Source organism: Ipomoea triloba, chromosome 1, assembly GCF_003576645.1.
Source record: "Ipomoea triloba cultivar NCNSP0323 chromosome 1, ASM357664v1".
In the NCBI taxonomy this organism is placed as follows: Eukaryota; Viridiplantae; Streptophyta; class Magnoliopsida; order Solanales; family Convolvulaceae; genus Ipomoea; species Ipomoea triloba.
The window spans coordinates 4,436,964-4,463,281 of record NC_044916.1 but is presented as its reverse complement, the minus strand read 5'-3'; the positions used below and the strand labels follow the sequence as shown (position 1 = coordinate 4,463,281).

At 36.9% G+C, this 26,318-nt stretch overlaps 3 protein-coding genes across 6 annotated transcripts; 1 reads left to right on the top strand and 2 right to left on the bottom strand.

The window, feature by feature from the left end:
- Nucleotides 1-2,878: 2,878 nt before the first annotated feature.
- LOC116001964 (trihelix transcription factor ASIL2-like) lies at nucleotides 2,879-5,551 on the bottom strand. Its single transcript, XM_031241949.1, has 2 exons — nucleotides 4,276-5,551; nucleotides 2,879-3,170 (listed from the first exon to the last, which is right to left on the bottom strand). Exons 1-2 carry the CDS (start codon nucleotides 5,195-5,197, stop codon nucleotides 3,157-3,159), a joined length of 936 nt encoding a protein of 311 aa, XP_031097809.1. The 5' UTR covers nucleotides 5,198-5,551; the 3' UTR covers nucleotides 2,879-3,156.
- A 5,583-nt stretch (nucleotides 5,552-11,134) lies between these two features.
- On the top strand, nucleotides 11,135-13,530 carry LOC116014097 (peroxisome biogenesis protein 7). Its single transcript, XM_031254096.1, has 2 exons — nucleotides 11,135-11,760; nucleotides 12,829-13,530. Exons 1-2 carry the CDS (start codon nucleotides 11,217-11,219, stop codon nucleotides 13,233-13,235), a joined length of 951 nt encoding a protein of 316 aa, XP_031109956.1. The 5' UTR covers nucleotides 11,135-11,216; the 3' UTR covers nucleotides 13,236-13,530.
- A 950-nt stretch (nucleotides 13,531-14,480) lies between these two features.
- LOC116029873 (serine/threonine-protein kinase EDR1-like) lies at nucleotides 14,481-25,187 on the bottom strand. 4 transcript variants are annotated; one of them, XM_031271924.1, is made up of 18 exons: nucleotides 25,158-25,187; nucleotides 24,976-25,082; nucleotides 23,146-23,529; nucleotides 22,194-22,397; nucleotides 20,388-20,567; nucleotides 20,021-20,280; nucleotides 19,783-19,872; nucleotides 19,531-19,608; nucleotides 18,996-19,091; nucleotides 18,438-18,524; nucleotides 17,719-17,809; nucleotides 16,820-17,120; nucleotides 16,582-16,705; nucleotides 16,443-16,462; nucleotides 16,151-16,307; nucleotides 15,688-15,976; nucleotides 14,856-14,928; nucleotides 14,481-14,773 (listed from the first exon to the last, which is right to left on the bottom strand). In XM_031271924.1, the coding sequence occupies exons 3-18, from the start codon at nucleotides 23,392-23,394 to the stop codon at nucleotides 14,691-14,693; spliced, it is 2,382 nt and encodes a 793-aa protein (XP_031127784.1). In that variant the 5' UTR covers nucleotides 23,395-23,529; nucleotides 24,976-25,082; nucleotides 25,158-25,187; the 3' UTR covers nucleotides 14,481-14,690. The 4 variants fall into 4 exon arrangements, with proteins under 4 accessions (XP_031127784.1, XP_031127777.1, XP_031127785.1 ...); XM_031271917.1 differs by lacking the exon at nucleotides 25,158-25,187 and having other exon boundaries at nucleotides 24,976-25,144; XM_031271925.1 differs by lacking the exons at nucleotides 24,976-25,082; nucleotides 25,158-25,187 and adding an exon at nucleotides 24,850-24,933.
- Nucleotides 25,188-26,318: the final 1,131 nt, after the last annotated feature.

The window sequence follows — 26,318 nt, the reverse complement described above, 5'->3', positions numbered from 1 at the left end:
TTGCTCGAGGAGGTGACACTGCTCGAGGTGGTGGTGCTGTTCGAGGTGGTGATGCTGCTCGAGGAGGTGACGCCACTTGAGAAGCTGACGCTGCTTGATGAGGTGACGCAGCTTGAGGAGTAGCGCCACTTGAGGAGGTAACGATGCTCGAGGAGGAAGCGACACTGCTTGGAAGTCCACGACTTGGATGGGAGTAGTGTTCACTTGATAACGCCACTGCTTGTAAGTCCACTGCTTGGATGGGAGCAGCGTTCACTAGGTAGCGCCACTGCTTACAAGAGGTGAACGCACAAGTGAAGGAGGCGGACGCACTTGAGGAGGAAGCGTCCGTGGTTGTTGTTGACTTCGGCCAAGGTGACGCTACTTGAGGAACAACGCCATTTGATTAGGTGACGCTGCTTGAGGAGCAGCACCACTTGAAAAGGGCGGATGCACTAGATGAGGTGACGCCCGCTTGATGAGGTGACGCTGCTTGAGGAGCAGCGCCACTTGATGAGGTGACGCTGCTTGAGGAGCAGCGCCACTTGATGAGGTGATACACGCTTGATGAGGTGACGCAGCTTGAGTAGCAGCGCTACTTGAGGTGGTGACACTGCTCGAGGAGGAAGTGCCACTGCTTGGAAGTCCACGGCTTGGATGGGAGTAGTGTTCACTTGATAACGCCACTGCTTGTAAGTCCACTGCTTGGATGGGAGCAGCGTTTACTAGGTAGCGCCACTACTTACAAGAGGTGAACGCACAAGTGAAGGAGGCGGACGCACTTGAGGAGGAAGCGCCCGTGGTTGTTGTTGAGTTGGCTACGGAGATCACCCTTGCGGCGATCTCCCACGTGGTTACTGTTGAGTCCTTGTGTGTCCTTTTATTTCCTTCAGCTCAGTAATGGAGCGTTAATGCCCAGGGGGCTGAGGAGCCGTTGAGCATTAATGCTGGGGAGTTGAACGTAGGGCATCAATGCTGAGTAGTTGAACGTTGGGCATCAATGCTGAGGAGTTGAACAGTTGAGCATTGATGCTGAGTAATGAGATGTCTTGGGTAATTTGAACGACAACTATCTTGCTTTTGGGTCCTGCCAGTGGTTCCAGGTCCTGCTAGTGGTTCCGGGTCCTGCCATTGGTTCCGAGTCGGGTACTGATGCCCAATTATACTGTCACTGGGATTTATGGAGTTTTTTGTCCTGCAAATCAAAATTTTTTGTGAGCCCCAATCAATGGGCAAATAAAGTGCTAGATGCGTGGTTCGTGCACTACTGCGCCCAACGTGACACGTGTATTGCACACGCTAGCTAGGCGCGTAAAAATATCCTTTTTTCTCTTTTTTTTTTTGTCAAAATTGTTTTTTTTTTTCTTTTTCTCACATTTTCTCTCTCAACCCTCCTAGTTGGCCTGACAAAAAAATAACAACTATGTCTATGGAGAGTCTCTCTATCTGGGTCATGGTGAGGTGCGCACATCGAAAGTGGAGCTATGGAGACTACAGGGGACGAGATGCATGTTGCGGAGCATTGGAACTAGTGACGGCAACAACAAGCTACAGAAGTGGCGGCGACAAGCTTCGCTATTGTCTACTAGCGAATCTGTTCCTCTGCGGAAGCTCCAAACAAAGCTTGAACTTCGAAGCTTCTTTGCTCTTTTGCTAGCAAATTTGATGATTGAATGGTTGGCTCTAGTGCTACGAGAACTATGGGCTGAGGGATTGAGGTTCAATTTTGCAAATTTGGGCTAAGTGATTAACTTTCTTTCCTTTCTCATTTGTTAATGCTTTCGAATTTAGGGTTTTAAAAAAAAAAATAATTTGTTTCACTCAAAACTATGTCGTTTTGAGCAAAATAAACTATCTTCTCAAAAAAAAATATTTTTTAAAAAAATATTGTTTTAAAAATATTGTCCACCACACCTACGATCTCGCACTGTCGCCGCCGTGTTCTTCAGCTATCACCGCCCATTTTCCTTCCCTTCCGGCGTTCTTCCTCTTCCCCAGCGGATCTGTCAAGAATTACATCACCACTGAATAAGGAAAAGAAGGCTTTGGGTTTTGCAAAAGATGAAGTAGGAAGGAGTGGTTTTTTCTTGATTCAAAGCAGTGTTGTTTTTTATTAATAAGTTTTGTTGCTATTATACCTTTCATTTATTTATCGAATTTGTTGCTTCTCGCATCTTTAGCAAGTTTATTCCCTCTCGCTTCTTTTGCGAGTTTATTCCCTCTCGTTTTTTTGGCGAGTTCTTGTTATAAGCGTAGAACGATAATTAGTCATGGCGTATGTGAACCACAAAAGAATGAAGATTGATACTCGGGTGGTGTCAACGATTTTTGAACTAGAGTATGCATTCGTTATGTTTGACCAAATTACTATTGACAGTAAAGAAGCTTGGAGTGCTCCTGTCGACTTCAGATTCAAATTTGTGAAACAGTATGCGATTCAAGTTTTCGATAACATTGTTAGGTAATTTGTTTCTATGTCTTACTGTAAGGAATGTTTGTCCATTCCTTTAATCTTTCTTGTAAACGTTTCCGCTTATGATTCAATGAATTAGTCTCGAGAGATTATTATAAAAAAAAAAAAAAAAAAAAAACTGTTTAAAATAAAAGTATATCAACCGATTTAACTGCCTAATCTGTTGGTCACATAATACCCATCTACCAAAGAAATCCCATCCGCCTAAACCAATTTTTACAAAACTTACTGACGACAATTTTCTATTTTTATTCTTTCATTTTTACTCAAAGCTATAGCTTTGCTATGTAGTTATACTCACATTGTTAGAAGATAGGAAGGGGTTTGTCTACCCTTTTCATCAATAAATAATGAAACAAAATCTAGCCACTTAATATTGTTTTTTTAGAACAAAAAAAAGTATATTGTGACAAATAGAAAGTTGCATTGATAAATAAAAACAAAGTAAGATCATGGTGAAAAGAGTCCAATGATCCATCTTCATTCCCCTTATATGTTCCAAAAAGACATGTAGCAATAATTTAAAATGGCAACATTTTTGCTGACAAGGACACATGAATAAGTAAATTTAATAATACAAAAAAAGAGAGAAAAAAATGGCCTACATACAAGGGGGGAAAATGACAGCACTGATACTTCAAGAACTACAATGAAACTATGCCCTATTTCGGCTCCAAGTGTGTCCCCACACTTTCCCCAGCAGGCTAGCTATACATATCTGCATCAAAAAACAAACATAAAAACATCATTAAACCACATGAATCCTGCAACTGCAGATTAATGAAACTATCCAAATGAATATATATCACTCAACAAGCATTATCCCGCATTCAACTCCGTGCAACAGCCAAACACATGTACTATATAATTACAACTAGGATAGAAGATCATCACGATGCTGTTTGAACAAACCTATAATCTCAGGACTATAACAAGAAGGCATAAGTTTAGAGCTTAAACCCTGGAACTCAAGTACCCGCATTTCTACAAGGCAACAAGCAAACTCAATGAAATATCATAATAATAGCACAATAAACGTGTAGAAAAAGATTACTCCACATAACAGGGTCAAGAAAATAAATGAACCTGGTGTAAGTTAGGAACTTACAATGCAAGATGATACACACATATTAATAATTAATATAGTTTTTTTTTTTGTCGACCCCGAAGTGTCCTGAGCAGGCCCTAACAGTAGGAGACACCTTTAAGCCCATACCATACTCGGATTGTTCGCACCAGGCCAATTATATATACCTATCACTACTACACTATACCGATCCAACTTAACATTTGATCAAGTGTAGAAAATGACTGGCCAACATATTTTATCAGTCACCATGTCCTACTCAAGTTCAAGATAAATACGGAGTAATACATTAGCATGCATATTACCAAGGAAATGTTCACAGAATGCTCAGTTCACCAAGTTGAAGAGTGTTGTAAAGAAAAACGATGCTGAGATTCAAGCAGATCACTTAACCTACATGGTTAACTGCATTATGACATCAGAGATCCAATACAAAACTCTTCAACTATTGTACAATCTACTTAATGCAATGGGAGACTCGAAAACTTCACCAAGTAAAGACAGATAATACAATATGCACCAAGAATAACTGCAAACTTTTATCACATCAATGAGAAGTAATCACAACCAAACACATCAGTTGAAAATAGTATCGATAAGCCAGCATTTGCAACACATTATGAAATCGAAGGATATGATTAGAACACAGAATAAAAAATAAAATAAAATAAAAAAGAAGGAAAAGTTGAAAACTTTACTAAAGAATGAATTGATAGATTCAAGAGAAGAAATATACCATCTGATCCAGAACGCTTGGATTGCTTAATCTTCTCGAGCTGGACCTGAGTATCCATATATAATTGCATCCTCTGAACCTCCAAATCCTTGGCGAATTGCATCCTTTGCTTCTCCAACTCGATCATTTGTCTCTGTTTCATTCCTTCAACTCGCTCGTAAATCTCTCCGAACCGCTTGATCGCCTTGGCGAGTCTCCTGATTCCTTCTTCCTCAGTAATCTCATCACTCGTTTCCATCTCCTCCTCGGATTCCCCTCTGATTCCGTCCTCTTCCTCCTCTTCGTCGGCGTCGTCATCAGTAGCGGCCGCTGCGGCAGCCATGGCGGAGTAATTCTTCTTGAAATACGAGTCGTCCATGGGCGGAGGCGGACGCTTTTGAGGGAGAATCACCGGCTGGGCCGCCGCCGGCGGCCTCCGGAAGGGCAGAGGGACTCCCATCGGCGGAGACGGCAACGAGAGAGGCGAATACGACGGGAGCGGCAGCGGTGAAGGCGAAAGCGAAGGCGAAGGAGTTACAACCGCCGCCGAAGATTTCGGGAACTGATTTTTGCCGGAGTTTCCAATCAGCGCGTCGAGGCGTGTGAAGAACGGCCACGTCGACGCTAGGGCTCCGTTAGACTCCGCGATCTTCGCTTTCTCCGTTTTGTACTTCTTCTTCAGAGTATCGATCCGATTCTTACACTGAACATCCGTTCTGTGCCCCTTCTTCGTGTGGCCGTGAAGCGAATTAACGGCGTCGGCCACCTCCTGCCAATCCTTGTGACGGAGATTCCCCCTGTTGAGCTCCAGATACCTCCGCCCCCAAGCGTCCACCAGCGTCGACGTCGCCTCCTCGCTCCAGCAATCCTCCCGGAACGGCAACGGCCGCGACGCCGGAGCCGCCGATTGGGGCCCGGAAAACGATTCCATCATCTCTCCCATGGATCGGAACCGGAAAACGCGAAATCAGATCGGAATGGAATGGCGATGAGAGAAGAGAAGAGGTAAAAGACGGCGATGAAGAATAGAAAAGGCATCGGGTATGTGATAGAAGGTATCGCCGGTTGGCGATGACTGATGAGGGGTCGAAGCGCGTGAGCCGCATGTGTAGGAGGCAAAGCGGTACGGTGATGACGACATTGTCGTTTGGGGAGATTAATCGGAGAGGTTGCTGGGGCGCGTGGACGTAACGCCCACGTTGGCGTGCGTGGGACGGCTGACCGTTTTAGGTTTCGAGCTATTTTAGCTTGCGTTTACGTTGGTGTAATCGCCGATTACGATTTTTTTTCAAATTCTTTTTGCTGAAATTTTTTAAAATTATTTTTTTTTTTCTTTTTTTCTGGGAAGTGTAAAGTAGAAGAAGACGGAACGGGAAGTATGGGCCGGTGAGCCGTTGCACGTTGGGGACGAAAAAGGAAATGCCGTGTCCGGTCCGGCCCTTTCTAGCAATTTTTTTAGAATTAATAATTTTCACCGGTGGCCCTCTATACTTTCTATTTCTTCGATTTAGTCTCCAAAGCCAAAAGAAAAAAAAATCACATTTATGGGTGTTTGGTTCATGAAATATCATATTAATTTAGAAAATGTAAGATTTCAAGAAAACTGTTCAAACTGTATTTTGTTAATATTGAAAGTATGTAAGAGTATCACCAATAGTTGTAGTTTTTGCAAGTGTAACTAGAAAATAGAATATGTGAAGGGATTTACTCATCTTTTGGGCGCGCCTAGTACGCTCAACGGGAAATAAATGCACAAATGTTTCCTTTTTATCTCTCCTCCTAAGTCCTACAAAAAAATCCTACTAACACCCCATTTTATTCTCTCTCCTCCACATAAATCATTCATCCCCAAAAATCACACTCACTAATAGAGATGCCCTAATATTAAGATGCTTTGTTGAAGGTTATTTCTATGCAAGGATTGCAAGCTAATCATTTTATATTAATACCTTCAAGACATTTAATAATAATAACTATAATTATAACTAATGTTCAAAAGTAGAAGAAGAAAATAGTAATAACTTTTGTCATACCAAAGTATCGAAAGATAAACAAAAATGATAATAGGTATAAAATTTGATAATAGGGTATAAACATTTCCAGCCAAGTGTCACGCTAGTCTTGATTAGGGGCGTAAATGAGCCGAGCAGTTCGCGAGCTGCTCACGAGCCACTCGGTCAAAGCTCGGCTCGAGCTCGAGCTCTAATATTTTAGGCTCGTGGCTCGTCGAGCCGCTCGCAAGCCATATATATATAAAATATTTTATGTGTGTGTGTGTGTGTATATATATATATATATATATATACATATAAAATTATAGTTTATTTTTAATTGAAACATGAATTTTAATCACACAGGTTAAATTTAAGCTCAAAATCGAACTTAAAATCGAGTTCAACCCTGATCTCGAGCTCGAGCCGAACTCGAGCAACTCGAAAATTGACGAGCTCGAGTTCGAGCATCAATTCTCGAGCTCGAACTCGAGCCAAGTCTTTCTTAACGAGCTCGAGCTCGAGCCATCCTAGGCTCGAGCTCGACTCGGCTCGTTTACACCCCTAGTCTTGATGGCCCTAAAGTATATGTTTTACTGACTCTATTAGCTCATTGTTAAATTTTGCATATTAATATAGAAATCATTTAGATTTTTTTACTTAGTATAAATATAATAAACATATTCAATAGTTGTATTTTTTTTTTACATACTTCATTGATATTCACATCTATATAAATTTACAATAATTGAAAGATATAGACTAAATTTACAACTATGTCAACAATTGAAAGACTAAATTTATAACAATTGAAAGATAATGATTATATTTATAATTCAAAATAATTGAGGGGTCAAAATGAAATTTTTTATTTTTAAATTACAATTAAATTAACCTTGTACAAGCTATGGGAAAAAAAAAATGTATATCTCTTAATTATTGTTAATATGTTATGATTAAAAATTGGAAAGAATTAATCTCCATATAAGATTCTGGTAATTGTATCCTTGCAATATGAGCATAATTAATAGATTGTTAGTTGTTACTACACATAGTCACATAGATAAAAAGGTTTTGCGTTTATATTGGTATTACACATAGATAAAAAGGTTTTGGGTTAATGTTGTCATGTATTTAGTTGGGCAACCTCAACCAAGTAGACAATTACTTGATAATTATAAGATTCTAAGTTCAACTTCACATGAGAATTATATATTTTTCTCCCAAGTTTGAACCGACAACTTATGGACAACTTGAGTTGGTGATAATGAAAATAGAAATGATCATATCTTTATTGATTAAGTGTTGAGGTCGGGAAAAGTGTTCCGTACTCATACAAGTCTCCAAAATTCTCTCTTTTCCCTATAATACTTGAGAAGTAGCAACACGCCACTTCTTCGTCATGTCTAACACGTGGGTTTACGGAGTTGGCCAGTCAGATCGGTAGTGGCAAGTGTAAAAAGATTCATAGAGTTGGTCGATGTTGTCATGTGTTCGAAGATTCTTGACGGGGTGGTGTATATTAATGGCAAATAGTCATATCTAAAGGGGGTTAGGTCAGCATAACAAAACACAGGTTGGGAGGTCTGAATCCAGCCTAAATGATGGCAACCCTTCTCACTCATTCGCAGGCACGTGTTGAGTCGGGACAGGACGTATCAGGTCAAAAGTATATGGTGTGATATTTTTCCATCAATTGAGTTTATCTCCTTATCATCTTTTGCCGGCTAGAGTCACAAGGTAGGTTTCATCCAATCGCACTTTCGATTAGTGATTATGAGCTTTCTCGTAAATCAAAGTATGGAAACATATTTTTGTTGCATGTTTCGTTGAGTTTTTGAGCGTGTTAAACATTGAAACATTATTTCAAATTTCTAATAAATGTAGGGGCAGAGCCAATATTGTAATTTAGAGGTGTCAATACACTAATTTAATACAGTATTATTTGTAATGACATAGAAATACAAATATAAATTACATTTATTAATAAGCGTATTTATTACGCATTATTTAACTAATCAAATGTTACTTTTAGTTTAAAATACATCTCCATCTACAACATAGATAACTAATTTAATTAATTAAATATATAACTATTAAATGTTCATAAGATTGAAAACTCTAATCCTTAATTATTTAGTTTATATAATTATTTTATATAAATATATATAATTCATAATTTCTACTTTAATTTCTATATATATATATATATATATATAGTTATGTTTGGAGTATTATAATTTTTTTTATTTATATGTGACATTTATTATATATATTTTAGTGGTGTCAATTTTAACCTTCTCAAAAAAAAAAAAAAAAAAACATATATCACCACATAGGTAATAAGTAAAAACTTTTGAGTGGTGCAATTAGAGCATCTCTCTATAAGATATTTTGGGGATAATGTCAGATTAAATGCCACATGAAGCATAGAGAAAATAAGAGAGAGAAATGTGAAAATCATTTGCACATGAAGAGATATTTGTAGTTCCAAGAAGAAAAAAAATTAAATGAGTAATAACTGTTGTGCGCGTTTCACGCACAGCACGCCCGCTGGGCGCGGGTCAGGCGCGCCTGACAGGTATTTATTATTATTTTTTTTTTTAAATCTGATTTCTTTTCTTTTTTTTTCTTCCCTCTCATTTTCTCTTTCCTAATCACACTTACAAAAACTTCTAAAAAACCGCAAAAAACTCCATTGATAAGGATGCTCTTATTTACACCACTCTTCCTAAGGTTGCTCTGCTAGTGCCTTAATGTAGACACTTTTTTGGGACTCATATGATGAAAATTGTCTATTCTTATTTGACACATCATGAAGTAAAAGTAGAGGAGTAGAATTTAGGAGTGCATATAGTATAACTCTTTGGAAATCGCAATTTTTCATCTTAAGTGGCATTTGGTTCAAGTAATCTTAGATTACCTAGGTAATGTGTGTATAGTAATATTATATAACCTTGTTTCAAGTTATGAGATTACATGATAATGTAATATTTCAAGGTAATCTCATTACCTCCATTTTCTTAAGTAATCTGATTAATTCTATTTTCTTAGATAATCTAAGATTACCTGAAATATTTCAAGTTTGCCTTTATTAACTAATCTTTATATAATAATAATAATAATAATAATAACATATATAAAATAAATTTATGTTTATATAACCAAATATATACATACATGTGTGTGTTGCAAACAACCCAAGAATAGGGACCAAGGATCTAGGAACGCATATCCCGGGGCCTAAGAAGATAACCCAAGCAGCCCAAAAAAGGTCCAAGACGCGGAACCCGCCTCTGAACTCATAATGGTGGGCCTTAACTTAGTCTCACACGGACATTGATTTTTTATTTTTTATTTGAAAATATGGACATTGATTTAGTCTCATGATCTACCACATTTCTAAGGATTTGTTGGGACTCATTTCTTTGTATAAATATGCATTGTCTTGGCATTACAAATATATTTAATATCATTTACACATTTATCTCCTAATCATACACAATTACCTTTGTCATATTGTCTTGTTAATGCATCATTTTCCTACGCTGTAATCATAATACGAGATTCATTTAATTTGTCTCTTCAAGCTTCACACTTTGTGTTTATAATACTTCTTTAATTATCGGTTATTTGATTCGGGTTATCCGGGTTAATTTAATCTATCATATATATATATATATAGAGGGTTGCATTCTCGTGCGTACTCTCGCTCAGGAGAGAACTGCGAACAAATCACAGCCGTCCACGTGCCCAGATCAACGAATCAGATGCAATTTTTAAAAAAAATGACGCGGTGACATTTTCGTAAATAAATGAAACTTTGGTGCACCTAGTTTCACTTAAAAGTGCACCTAGTTTCACTTACAAGTGCGAGTAATTTACCTTGTTAATATTCATGCACCTATTTCCGCAAATATTTTCGCTTACAAATGCAAGTAATTTACCTTGTTAATATTCATGCACCTGGTGCAACCTAGGTGCACCTAATTATAACATTAGGTATAATTAGGTGCACCTAGTTATAACATTAGGTGCACTTAGTATTGATGCTCATTGTACAATTTACTTGCACTTGTAATACATTTTACTTGCACGTGTGCACCTATTTTCACTTACAGGTGCAAGTAATTTACCTTGTTAGCATTTATGCACCTGTGTGCACTTATGTGCACCTAGTTATAACATTAGGTGCACCTAGTTATAACGTTATGTGCAACTACATTCCGGACACGTGGTGCGCTGTGATTCGCCCGTAGTTCTCTCCTGGACGGCTTGTACGCACCAGAACGCGATCATATATATATATATATATGTATATATACACACACGCACCTTAAGCTTCTAATATACGCAAAAAAGAAAAATTGGCGCACCTTAAGAAGGAAAACAACATACTTTAATTCCACTAATGCTCAAACTCATGACCTCCCATATGGGAGAACCACTACTACCTTAATTCCACTAATGCTCAAACTCATGACCTCCCATATGAGAGAACCACTACTCTGCCATTTGAGCACAAGGTACTTGGCAATCTCTAACTAACTTCAAATTGTAATTATTGTGAAACTGAGTGTATCTTGGATGAATAGATATGGCAATATATAGTAAAGTAAAAAAGAAGAAGATAATAGAGTTAAAGATAATCATCTATCTTTTATTAATTATCCTTCAGTATAATTTATACCAGATATACATTTTTTATTTTGAAAATATAGTAGATATACATAGTTCTAATATAATTACAATACTAAAAAGTATAATCTCAAAAGTCACAATTCATCAAGTAATTAATTAATTTAGTTTGTAATTTTTATTTTTATTTTTAACTCATGTCAACCTAAACACGAAAAAATGAAAATGATATATTGAGAATAAATAAAAACCGAAAATTAAGAGAGATTCGGTAGGGGAACACCACTCCACCGGAAACAGGCCCCAAACCCACCACCGCGAACCACCGTGAAAATGCCGGTTTTCAAGACCCCCTTCAATGGCTACTCCGTGAAATTCAGCCCATTTTACGAGAACCAACTGGCCGTCGCGACCGCCCAGAATTTCGGCATCTTAGGGAACGGCCGTGTCCACGTCCTCCAGCTCAACCCCAACGGCCCAATCTCCCAGCTCGCCGCTTTCGACACCGCCGACGGCGTCTACGACGTCTGCTGGTCCGAGGCCCACGACTCCCTAATCATCGCCGCCAGCGGCGACGGCTCCATCAAGCTCTACGACCTCTCTCTCCCGCCCACCAACAACCCCGTCCGCTCCTTCCAGGAGCACACCCGAGAAGTCCACGGCGTTGACTACAACACCGTCCGGAAAGATTCCTTCTTGTCGGCTTCCTGGGACGATACGGTGAAGCTCTGGACCGTGGATAGGAATGCCAGCGTCAGGACTTTCAAGGAGCACGCTTACTGCGTCTACTCCGCCGTGTGGAATCCCAGACACGCCGATGTGTTCGCTTCGGCTTCCGGCGATTCCACTGCCCGTATTTGGGATGTTCGAGAACCAGGTTTGCTTTTTACTCTTCTTTTTTATGGGTTTTGATTCTTAGAGATCACATTCACTTAAATTCTGATACTCAGTAATCTAGTTTTCAATTCTAAATTTTACTAGTTGAAACATAAATTCTACCTTAGAACCAAGATTTTCATCAACTTAATTGTTTGCCAATGTTGTTCTTGGAGCTGGGAATGTTTATAAATCCACTATTTCACAGGAAGTTACAAAGGGGATTCTATGATTGCTTAGTAATCTTTGTTTTTTTGGGGTGACTAGGAAACCCGCAGCCACTACCCGATTTAAAGTAAAAAGGTCAATAAGCCGTCAATACGAGTCGAATTTGGAACCTTGTGGGGTTATCAAGCCAACAGCCTGAACAATTTGGTTGGGATTGCCCCCATTCCTTAGTAATCTTAATTATGTAGTTGGGAGATGTTTCTAGGTTGGCCATAGCTGACCAGTACAAACTAAAAAGGTCAATAAGCTGTCGATGGGAGTTGAACTTAGAACCTTTTTGGGTTATCAAGTCAACAACCTGAACAATTTGGCTGGGATTGCCCCCATTCCTTAGTAATCTTAATTATCTAGTTGGGAGATGTTTCTAGGTTGTCCATAGCTGACCGGTTCAAACTAAAAAGGTCAATAAGTTGTCGATGGAGTCGAACTTGGAACCTTGTGGGGTTATAAGTCCACAGCCTGAACAATTTGGCTGGGATTGGCCCCATTCCTTAGTAATCTTAATTATCTAGTTGGGAGATGTTTCTAGTTTTACTAGGATAACAATGCATAGTGTTTTTAGTTAGTTAAATATATGCTAAATTTATTGAAAGAGAGAACCTGCCAAGTCATGAGAAGTTTCTTTGTTAAATGTTCAATAGTTGTGAGGTTAAATGAGCTAGATGGATTGGTCAGACTGCATCTTTTAGCTGAAGAGAACACATCGAGATGTGGAAAGTTCTTTAGTTATATGTTAGAAAGTTAATGTCTTTGATTGCTGAATATCTTGCTTTCTAAAATTCAATTATGGAGTAGTAAAACTACTGTCTACCATTCAAATTATTCGACATGGATTTGACAGGTTCTACCATGATTCTGCCTGCGCATGAGCATGAAATCCTCTCGTGTGACTGGAACAAGTATGACGATTGTATCATTGCAACTGCCTCGGTTGACAAGTCGATTAAAGTTTGGGATGTGAGGAATTACAGGGTGCCAATAGCTGTGCTTAATGGGCATGGGTATGCAGTTAGGAAAGTGCGATTCTCACCGCATAAAGGAAGTGTGCTTTTGTCGTGTTCCTATGACATGGCAGTTTGCATGTGGGATTATATGGTGGAAGATGCTCTTATTGGAAGGTACGACCATCATACTGAGTTTGCAGTCGGGGTGGATATGAGCGTTCTTGTGGAAGGGCTTTTGGCGAGCACGGGATGGGATGAACTCGTTTATGTTTGGCAGAATGGAATGGACCCAAGAGCGCCTTGACAAGGGAAGCCATTTTTTTTTTTTTTTCGTGCTATATTTGTCATTGAGTTACAAACGAGTTACTTATATATACTTCTTTTCAGCTTCTAATCCTCTTCATGTTATCGTGTTGTGAAACAGCTACAATTTTCGTATTTCTTCTTGATATGAGCGATACCTGTAGACCGAGTACTATAGGTCTTGCTGAAAATATTGTAATAATCAGTTTGTCATGTTAATTACTTGACAATATTCATTAAAGATCTGGTAATGAGGGAGGAAGAAGTGGAAATGGAATGCATTTTGGTATGCAAAACCTTCATTTTAGATATAGGTGTTGCATATACCTATTACTTCTGCTAGATTTAGACTGCATCTTATATTCTTGTGTTTTGACAGATCACATGACTTCAGTCTTCAGCTAAGCACATTACCAAATGGTCTTGTTATAAGTGCTTTTTACTATATTTCATTATACTTATTTAACAGCCATCAGACCGGTCTTGTAATAAGAGTTTTTTACTATATTTCCCTATACTTGTTTAACGGCTGTCAGTACCCCATTGGGCGGAGGTGACAATGCTGAACATGAGTCATGACCTTTTATATCGGTCTTGTTATAATATAAAAGTTTTTTACTATATTTCCTTGTGTAATTGTCACCTAGTACCACATTAGGGGGTGGTGACAAAATGCTGGAACTTGACTTTTAAGGTCTCCGATCGGCATTATCTTTAAGGGTCATTTGATTTACGGAATCTTGAATTATCCCAGACAATAAAATAAGAATGTAATATTAACTTGTTTGGTTGGAAGCTATATTATATCAAATATATAAATGTCCTGGTGTAAAAATGGTTCACTTCTTAAATATTTTGGAAAATTTGTAAGTCTCTTTTTTTCCATAGTGTAGAATTTTCTTTTAATAATAATAATAATAATAATAATAATAACCTGTTCAATCCACTAAAAAGCAGATTTTTCACTTTTCAATCTTGCTTCCTTTCATACTTGGAATTCCTTTTTAAATAACTGTTGTTTGATATTGTTAATATCACGTTACCTGATTACCTTAAAACATTACCGTCACATCAGTTTTGATGGTAGTGTTGTATTACATTACCTTAAAACATTACTGTCACATCAGTAAACCAAACACGATAATATAACATTACTAGACTCACATTACCTAAGTAATCTAAGATTACCTGAACCAAACGCCTTTAGGACATTTCTTACATTTTGGTGAATGTAGAAGTGCTTGAATGGACTCTGAATTGTTTGCCATTTCATGTATGCAGCTATTAAAGGAAATGTTTGAAGCTTATAATTTGAGTAGCAGATATACAATTCAACTTTTGAATGACAGTGTTTACAAGAAATCTGTTGAGAAGCCAAAATCTTTAATATGAACGCAATATTTACAGATTCCTCAGACAATTCATTGTGTGTTCCATCACATATGGGAAGAATCCATTAGTAAACAGCGTATTCAAGTTCAAGCAGGCGCGACAAAACTTGCTGACAGCTAGGCCTTTCATCTGGTTCTGCCCAGCAATCTGGGAACACAAAATCTCTACAATGTAAGACTCAACATTGCCAAAACAAGAGCTATAAAAGAAAGAACACAAGTTCAATAACCTGCTATAAGCTTTCCCACAGGACCTTCGGGGATATCTAGCCGTTTTCCATCATTAGCAACAGCATATACTACCTGGTTTAAGAACACGATAAACTAGTTTACTTAGGCACCAATTATGAGAGGATGGATAGCCTTGGAGTAAATGGTCGTAGGGTAGGATCGACTCTTGTATATGTGCACCATGTTAAAAAAGCTCTGGGTCAGGTCTTCTCCCGAGTGGGGGTGACTTTGGCAAAATCTAGAATAATCTTGCAGTGGTAGGAACATGGTTGAAAAAATCGCTAGGCCCGAGGAGGGCCTAGCGCCTAGGACGCCTAAGCGGAGATTAATCGGCGCCTAAGCGCCCGTGTATTTTTTTATTTTATTTTTTATTTTTTAAAGACTAATAATTATAAACTATATAATACTTTAATTGTTAATACTAAATAATTAAATATTAACCTAAAAAATATCTAGAATTTGTAAAATTTAAGGTTATTTCGCTCAAAATGATATTGTTTTGGGTGAAATAACCCATTAAAAAAAAAAAAACAGTACTTAATCTGCCCACTGGGCGGCCTAGTCAGTGCCTAGAAGGTCTAGTCGGCGCATAGGCGGTCAGTGCCTAAGCGGCCTAGGCGGTGCTTAGGTGGAGCTTAGGCGGTCGCCTAGCCGGCCAGCCGCCTAGACCACCATTTAAGGTGATACACTAGGCGGTCGACCGGCGCCTAGCGCCTAGGCGGGGATTAATCGGAGCCTAGGCGGGATTTTTACAACATTGGGTAGGAATACTAAATGCTATATGCCAAAAAAAAAAAAAAAAAGGCGGTACAATGGGTGAATGGTGATTACCTGGACAGATGGTACACCGTCCCATGGCCTGTTGAGTGTGAAGAGCTCCCATATTATAACGCCAAGGCTGAAAATGTCGCATTTTTCTGTGAAGGGTTCATTGCGGATGAGCTCTGGGGCCATCCATTCTGGAGTACCGGCTGCTGAAGAATCTCTCATGGGTGTTGCAGTCAGTAACCTGGAGAGGCCGAAATCACAAATCTTGACTTTCCAGTGTTTATTTACAAGGCAGTTTGCGCTCTTTAGATCCCGGTGGGCAATTTTCATTCGGTGTATGCATATCAAGCCCCTAGCTTATCAGTAAGAAAACATTAAGCAGCAGAACTGCGACAAGACAACATAGATACAATAAAATAGGACGAGCTCACAAGCATAAGCCAAAGAACTTGAGCATAGAATAATACTCGTTTAACATGAGAATTTATTAGTCGTTGTTTAGTAGTGTCAAGTTTTGTAGATGCACCTGCATATATCGCAAAGCATTTTCAGCCTCCTTCGCCAGCTGAGTTTATTTTTGTGCCCACTCGCATGGATCAGATGATACAGTGATCCCATCTCCATGAATTCAGTTACCATGGATAACCGAGGAGGTCTTGTGCAAGCACCAAGAAATAGAATAACTACACGAGAATACACATTTAGCTAATCATGGTTTCTGTAGTTCAAAAGAGAAAAATTCTCGGGGGGAAGACCTGGGATCAGTTGTCTTTATATCTTACACAGAATGAATAAAATCAATGAGCAGAGTGAATTACCGTTTGGATGGCGAATACGGCTGTCAGATGGACAAAAAGGAAAGAAAGTCAGATAAAAGGAATTTTTCTTTTGATCTTTCCAAGTATGAAAGGAAGAAAGAGAGGAAAACATCGAGCAACAGTTATTTAACTAAACTACCTCAATAAAGATATTTCATTGGCAAAATCTTCAATATTTTCTGTGCTCAAGTCTTGTTCCAGGTAAACTTTTACTGCAACCTCTATTCCATTCCAAATCCCACGAAAAACTTCTCCAAAAAACCCTATAGAAGGGCAATAGTTCCATTAGTTGAATTTAGAAAAGAATGAAAATCACGTGCACCTCTATATACCCTAAATTAACGCATGATATATCGGACTTTGTTTGTAAAGCATACCAATTCCAACGCGAATTCCAATATTTATTTCCGAGAAATCAATATTCCACTCCTCGAATGGTAATAATGGCCTGTTCACAAGTTTTGATGATTCCAGCACTTTATCAAATCTTGAGATCATATCAGGATTTTTGAAAACTCCTGATCCGTCGGCCATACCAGGGATCTGATTTTTTTTATACTGAGGGGATGAAGGCAACGAGATTGCTTTATGAGAGTTTATTTGCATTCTCTGGAAATCATATGCTTGGCTACTTCTACCACTATCCTCATCATGGAAATCACGATGGAACCTCAAAGCCTGGCAATTAGTAGTATGTGGTTATAGACAGAGAACGATGAAAACAGATCAGAAAAGCATTAAAAGTGAGTATATAAATTACTCTAATCTAGAACAGACTGAAAATGAATTGATTAAGAACGGATACAAGTCTACACGAACACCCATATACTATACGCAAGATTGATAGAGCCCTAAGAAGCGAGAAATACACAAAATCATAGGATGCTCTTTATTACCTCTGGGCATCAAGATTGCAGTCAGGCAAATTTCACAATGTCAAAAGAAAAGGTCCTCATATAGTAAAAATTTCAACCAACTGTATTCAATTTCTAAGCATATAAGGATAATATGAAATCAAAATTCAAAAAGTATTATTACTGGACAAATCAGAGAAATTGATCTGTGCTAAACAAAAATAAAAACAAAAACAACATTTCTTTGAAATCTAAAGCGATATGAATTATGATAAGAACCATTTTAGCAAATTCAAACCAATTTTAATGGGGGAAAAGGATAGGAAAAAAGAAAGATAAAGGAGAAGTGGTACATTGCAAAGCTCAAGAAAGTAGTTACTATTATAACAACAGATTAAGAAAGCATCAAGAGAAGAACATACACTTGCTCGATCATCTGAATCAAGAGTTAAACCCTCTTGTTCCCTTGGTAGTCGGTTTTGTTTGGCAGCTTCATTCATTGCTCGCACAGCCCTGCAAGATTTCATTAAATAATAGTTTCAAAAGAGAATATAATAGCCTATAAATCTGTTGTACACAGAAAAAAAAGTTACAATTATTCACTAGCCTAGTAGCGTTTGCCAATTTCCTTATCTTTTTGGGGGACGGGGGGAGGGAGGGCTGTTACTTCTTATTTTGTTTTATTGTACTAATTTTACGGACTTTCTAATTCTAGTAAATAGCTAATTATGATAATGTTGAACTGTTTTTTTCTCTTGAATGCTTTCTATAATGAATCTCAATGCGGATTCTTCTGTCACGAGTTCAAAGCGAGTAATCTTTTGAGTTGTCAAAGCAGAACTACGTTGTCACTCACGCAGGTCACGTAATGACACAGGTAAGAAATACAAACACTTGATTTAAGCAAAATGACTTTCAAAACACATCATTAAAGCTATTAATTAACACCTTCCTTTATAAAGTAGTATTAACCAAAACATTATAATTTTTCATCAGATTTTCAATACAAAGATTAATTTTTGTATCCCTCACGCAATGCAAGGGCTGCACACATGTTATGCTAACTACATAAAGGAAAATTATGCGCTAAAGAACCATAAGTGTTTTACTTTTGGAACAAAAAAAAAGAGCCCTGATCAACCTTACAATATTATCACTGATCTCTGGAATCATGCTAACACACCGTCGTCTTCTTCTACGAGTTTCTATTGGTGATGCACCAGCAGATCTGCAACCATAATTCCATATATGTAAGAAGGTTATTGTTATCGCAGATGCATCAAAAAAAAAAAAAAAAAAAAAAAAAAAAAAAAAAGAACAATCCCCCTTCAGTTGGCTGCATTCTACTAGATTTTCCTTTTTGAGAATATGTTGCTTTGACGTAATTTATTCTCTGACTTATGGTCATTGTTCAAAAAAGTGCACAAAGGAGAATAAATTACAAACGGAATGCAAATTAGTTTTAAGAAATAAAATCGAAAAGCATACTGTAGCTCAATATAATAACCGACAATGGCATTCACCTCTATTTATGAGATTTAGAGAAACCTCCCATTCACTCATGGAGTAAGATATATTCATTGAATGCTAACTCTATAAACATATCTTTACTCAACAACGTTTCTTCCTCCCCAACAGGCAATTAAAGAATAATTCAAATTAGAAGATAAAACTCTATTACAAAAGATAACAAACGAACCTTGATGCACTTGTGTCATCACTATATCCTTTTGCAGAATATCTTTGATCCCCAAGAACAGATCTTCTGTGTGCTCGAAACAGAGGGTGCTCTGGACTAGAAAAACATTTAATAATTTAACTGATCAAATGAATATTCTGGGAACAAGGTACACTTTCATCCAAAAAGTACAGCAATGATAGTCAACCTTGTAAGGTGACCACAACTCATATTGAAGTGATGTGCAGTGTCTGTTTGGCAGACCTTATTTTAATAGCTTATTTTCCTATAGTTTAAGTAAGCTACACAATCATTAATTGGAACATAAAGAATCCACTTATCATTTAGTTACTAAGATATAAGATGTAAATGATTTATACTAGCTTACAACTTTACCAGCTGATTTAAGTTTATAAGCTACATATTGCTTACTGTAAACCTTAATCTATAGTCCAGCATATAAAAACTATAAGCTGATAAGCTGTGATTCAACATTTCAAAGTAACAAAAAAATTCATGAACCTTGCATAAAATATAGAAGGCCTACTAATTACACCTTGGTTGTTCAGATATGATTTTCTTCCTATTGTGCCACCAAAATGAATCGGCAACATATGGTTCAGTCTGTGATGAGCTGAATAATTGAGAAACAAGAAGGAATAAGCATAAGAAAGATCTCAGTTATACAGAAAAAACAGTATTCCATATCATATTTAGAGAAAAAATTGAACTGATTGATTCCACTTTCAATGTATCGTTCATATAGAAAGAGTAACAATACTCATCAATCATAGACTTCAATCGTAACTTTATGTTCCTTAGAGATGGGATGGACACATTAGTTGATGCTTCTAGTTTATGCTGATATGATGGTCGAATGCTCTCTTCAGAGGAAATTCTGTAATGAAATGGAGAGAAGAATTTAATTCAGAACAAATTTACAATTTCCATCACATAATTAACACTACTAAAAGAATAATGGATTTGAAACAAACATCAAATAAATCATCTCATGAAAAAAGACAAGCATAACATTTATGTCTTACCCTTCAATGCCTAGTTGGTCTGAGACAAGACAGATCGGACTGTTGGGCTCAATAGGAGAACTATATGAATCACTTTCTCCAGAATAGATATCACGACTGGCACGTATGTGAGGGAGAATAAGTGCCTGTGATGCATAAGGTATCAGTTTTCCTGGAGAACGTACAAGATCAACCAGAAATTCCACTGAATTCAGAACCACTGTCACACATATGTGCTCATACGAGTCATCCCGCTTGATTACTCCTTCCCTAGGCAGACCCTAAGAACAAGAGAACTTTAGAGGAGCTGGACAATCCATGTAAAAAAGGTAGCATTGATGAATTAAGGAAAGAACAGCAGGCTGACACTAACAAAGAAAAGACTTACCACAATTAGCTTACACTCAAGGCCTACAGTATCTGCAAGGACTTTGAATAAAATTGCCTGGTAATGGCAGGGCTTACTCTTCATTTGGCAGAGCATATGGATACCTTGATTGCCCAGGGCATTAGAGACCTCCTCAAGTGCATTTGTTCTGTACTTTGGACGTTTATAAAAATCACAAACCTATAGATGATGATGTCCAGTCAAAAACAGACAATATGGTATTTCACAAATGCATTAACTTTCCTGCATGGAGTAGACTTAATGTCTTTTAAAAGTCAAGCCTTTTCCTTGACTAAATATTAGAGGGAAAGGAAAGCAATACCCACACAGCTAAATTTCACTACACCCATAACGCATTCAGTCAATTAGACATACACACACTTACATATACATCAGACTATCAGAGGCATAAAACAAAACTGTGAAGTAAAAATTCCCTAGTTCAAGAAAAGGAATAATACAGTGGGGACATTTAAAAAATGCATCAAAACCTCATCTGTCAACATGCTTCTCTGTAGGTCAGAGAAAAAGCTAAAGGAAGCAACTAAAGAACTTTCTGCCTCTGGGATCTAGCAACACGAATCACCAGGAATCCACAATAGAAAGATAGAAAGATAGAAAGAAGAGAACAGAACTTGCATGACACCACTTGACACAACATGTGGCAGGTATTTAGGGGATTTTTATAATAATTTTGTTTTGTTTTTGTTTTTAAAATTAAAATGACAACATATTACTGTTTTTTTTTTCAAAAAATATAAACTTGTTTGATTGTATTATTGTTTTTAAAATCAAAACAGAACATGTTTAGTCATTTCTTGTTTTTGTTTAATGTTGGATAAGCAAGGTTGAAAGTTGATATTTCTTGTGTTCTTCATCCTCTCTCAGCACTTCAGCAGCTGCATGGGGTACATGGAGAACTCAGCAATTTCAAATGGACTCAAATCTAAGGTCTGGAATTCCCTTCAATCCATAATTCCATAAAGGAAAGCCTAGGGTGCAAAAGTGAAAATGAAAACCAAAAACAAATCCTAAAATCCAGAATTTAATAATTTCAAATCTTCGTGTACATTGGAGGAATGGATTAATTCCCTTTAACCCATGTCCCATGGAAGAATAAAGTTCAGGTCAATTCCATTCAAATCGTTGATATGTGTACCTCATTTAAAGGTACTATAGACCACTGCGTTTTACTTCTCATTTGAAAACACTGAGAAACAAGTTTTCTTTTTCCATAAAACACCTCTTGTTTTGAAAACTTTTTTCTTTCTTTGGGTGGGGGGGTGGGGGGGGGGGGGGGAAAAAAAACATAAATGATGTGTTTATTGTTCTTGTTTATGAAATTTGAAAACATAATATTAGCAAATCTTAGAGATCCAGAACACTTTCTATCGTTCACACTTGTAATAGAACTCTCAGGAATAGAATTTTTCTTAAAACTAGCTGTATATAAACAATTTTCTGAGTCAGTCACATTGACAGTTACGGAGTAATATACATGTTTAGTCATTTTTCTTTACAAACTTTGATTGTTTTGAAATTAGTTTGATAAAATCTTCAAAAGATCAACAGCTCATTTGTTTTGTGACTTCTGTCAAGTGTAATTGTGTAAAGCATGGACAACAATTAGGGTCAATGCAACTTACTAATGTTTACAGGGATGCTATCATCTATGTTGAGTTCAAGTCACCAGAGAACGAATTTTAACAGACCATTATAAGTGTGTCACATAACAACTAGCACAAAAGGTCAAACTTTGCATTGGGGGGAAATAGAAGGTAAGATAACAGTAACCAGAGAACATACCAATTCAGCTATCTTTTTTATCACTGCAGCAGGACTCGAACTCAATCCTTTTACTAAAGTAAGAGTTAGTTGCTTAAGCATTGAAAGTTTCTTATCTTTGAGTGTATCAACAAGAATAACATTAGGTCTGAGACCCTCTGCATCCAAAGCAAAAAGATCTTCTAAAGATGGGATAGTGTCAAAAAGCTCCTTGAATCTTCTTTCCTACAAAAGTTGAGTAACATTGAAGCAATTCTGGATCAACAAGAATAATTTATTACCAAACCAAGACAGATGCAGGAACACAAATTGGCATCATGAAATTAATCATAAATGATAAAACAGTACTTGATAAAAATCTGGTGCCAAAAACTAAGCATGAAATTTTGAATGGTGCATCTAGTTATTGAACTTAGGGTGTGTTTGGTTCGCACATGGGAATCGGAATCGGAATGGGTATTAAATACTTGGTAATGGTAATGGGTTTTTGTGAAATTATTTTGCATGTTTGGTAGTAGGGTGGAATGGGAATGATTATCAATATTGCTGTTTGGTTATGTATGATCCTATAATGGGAATAAAAATTTTAAAAATACAAGAACAAAAAATCTAGACAATTAGTTCTAATATAAAGACATCCAAAGAACCAATATGAACAAAAAAAATAAAAACAAAAATCTAAATAGTTATGGGAAGCGACTGAGGAGGAATAATGGAATGAAACCCTTATTTTATTAGGGAATGAGTTTTTCAATTGCGAGGGTAATCAAAACCCATAGTAGTGTTCTAAAAACCAGTCAACCAAACAATAACTATTAGTATATTACTTTGATACCTATTCTTGATAGTTAAACCTGTCAACCAAACACACCCTTATTACTTTTTTCCCATCCTTGTCATGCTAGTTCAAATTAACAAAGCCTCATTCCAGAGATATAAAATTGAAGGTATGAATAATTGTCATGCTACTGACCGGAATGACAAAATAAAAACCATCAGGAATTGGTTCAGCAAGTTCTCCAGTTTCCCACAGAATCCTTAAGGCTCTCTCTGGTGCTGAACTCTCTAGCTCATGTTTGTTTGTATTACCTTTTGAAGTTGAGGTTTCAGCAGAAGAAACAACAGAAACTGACTGTAATTTTTCCATAAAATCAGCTGGCCACCATGGGGCATCAGAATTTGATGCCTCCGTTGGCCCAGTATCATCTCTTGGTTCCTCCATCTCAACGAAGATTCAAGAGAAAATATCATATTGCACCATTTCTAATCTCAAGAAAATGATTGAACAAAGTTGAAAATCTCCACAGGTTCAAACAAAAATTTGCTTGTAGTTCACCTTGATTGAGAACTTCATGACCTACAAAATTGCATGCCAGAAATTAAACCATGCACATAATTTTCACAGCACTTGAACATATGTGGTCCCCGGGATGGCTAAAAGCCTTTATGATGAAATGCACAATGGAAAATATATAAGAAATAAGATGATATGAATGACCAAAAATGCCCAGAAGTAGTGTACAGTCCTCAAATATACCACAAGAGAGTGCAATCCAAGATATTGAACCATTTAAGAGATGTAAAAACCAGATTGTATAATTTGGTTTCAATATGGAAGCTGCTAGCAGCAGAATTCAATGTATTAATTAGCAACCCAGCCATTCTTGCCCATGACAGTGGAATGAGCTTTATAATTTGAAATGGGGGAAATAAGATTTTTCAACTGATACGTAAAACCCAAAAAATGCAAATAATACTATTCAGTAGTGACTTTACTGGATCATGAACTAAGACCACCACCAGCATCATTGCAAAATGGAAGCACAGGGGAAAAAAAAGAGGCAGTTAAAAGAGCTTCACTTTATGCTTGTCACAGGATAATGCATTATTTCCATTAAACCATATATATTTCTAGAGACATCCAGCATTACAAGTTCCACCTGTTACTTCATGTGATTAAAATAACTGCTTTTTATTTCCTTGAAACTGCACTTTCATTTTTTTTTTTTTTACATTTGTCCTCCAAGTTTAATATGCCATGTTGATGCTACACAGAGTGAATAATTTGATAGTCACATCCACAACCATAGTAACTCATTCAATAAAACCAAATAACATGCTTACTGATCTTAGTATCTTACAGGTATAACTATGAAACATTGAACCCTTATGTAAAGTTATGTACTACTGCATACCACACCCTGTTAAACACAATTGAACCTAAAGGTTAAAAAAGTAAAACAATTGAAAACTCAAAACCTATTCCTTGAAAATTGAAGTCCCATAAAAGCCAACTATGAACTAACCCCATTATTTTCAGCAGCACAAATACTCCTACTATTACTAAAACAGAGCTTTTCAGTATCCTAAATCCTGATACCTAGTTCCTAATATTGATTAAACCGTGTTAGAACCCAGAGGTTATTGCTAATCCTGAAGCAAATCATCCAATACAGACCTCCAATCAAGCTTAGAAATGCGCTAAGCACCTATGAGGCGTTCAAGTCTGAACAAAACTATCAAATTCAAATGTATTCCCAAATGTATAATGTCAGTGAAGATTGGAAATAAAAAATGAAGGAAACTGAACCACACATTTATACACCAAATGGCGAGAAGCTCAGATTCAATCATTCTAAACTAGGCATTCAAGAAATAAGAAATCAAACACCATTACATGGCTCTCTGATTGTACGGTTCCGCAGCGAAAACACAGCCATGTGTGTAAATCATATCGCGAGCGAAAACTGCAAATGCAAAGTACTGGGATGATTTGAAAGAGAGAGAGAGGGGGAGAGAGTACCGGAAAACGCGAATCCTTGAATGGGCTCTTCGAATCACAACACGTGAATCTGAATCTGAGTACGCTGACTTTTCTTCCTTTTTCATGCATTATCTGCAGCTTTAAATCTGCAGTTGCATTTATATGTAAAAGCAATTTCCTCGTGGGGTGTGATAAGAGAAGAGAAAGCAGAGGATTCTTACGCGATCGAAAACGCCAAAGTCGGGTCCCATGCAATATTGGGTAAGCAAAGTGATATGGCAAAAGAGATTGGGAAAATGTTTGGTGTATATTTAGGAAGAAACCAAGTACTATATTATATTACTCTGCTCCCCTATTTGAAGTTTGGATAAAAATAAATACATAAATTAATTTAATAAATTAATAAATATAATAGAAGCTATATAATTAGAATCAAATGAGAACAACTCCTAAGTGCAAAGTGTGAACAAATTTTATTTGTCTATCTAGAATGATCAACGCTCGAAATTTAATAAAAAAATATGGTGGCATTTCTGTTATTTTCTGTAATTATGATTGTGCATTTAGATTTCATGCGCAAATAACTAAAAGTGTATTTTGAAACTCTTTTGATAACAAGGAGGAGGAATGTGATGAGAATCATATAGTGCATCTTGTGCACTCAAAGCATTTCTAAATGTACTATCAAACATTTCTAAATGCACAATTGTAATTATAGAAAATTACAAAAATGTCATCATATTTTTTCTCATTTTTCATTAATTTTTAACTTTTGATCATCCTAAATGGACACATTAAATTTGTCTATACTTCGCACCTAGGAGGTTATTCTCATAAAAAACATATCTGATTTTTTACTTCCCTTCACCTATCGACCTTGTTTGGCAATCAACAGTTAGAGGTAGCGGATAGCGGATTGTGTCAGTGGGTTTGACAGGCAGATTGTATTAGTAGCTTGTAAAGAGATGTTTGATAAAATTAGTTGTTTACTATTAGCAGTTGAGGTGTAAAAAGACTTATTAGGGCATTGCTACAGCAAGAACAACAACAATATTAATATTAATAAGAATAAAAATAATATATTACTATTATTATTATTATTGTTATTTTTGTTATTGTTAATGTTGAATAAAAAAACAATACAATACAAAGGGAAACCAATTGGTGGTTGTTATACGGTAGATCATGGTCCACACATCTGTGTAGACCATAGTCCAAAAACGACAATGTTTTTTTAAGTAAAGAAACAACAGCCGTTAAATTTTAACAAATTTCATATTTTTGGTGTGTTCATAACAAAATGAAACTTTGCGTCTAAAATGAAACTGAATAACTTATATCACATATTGTGTTTATATTATCAAATGAAACTGCAAATGAAT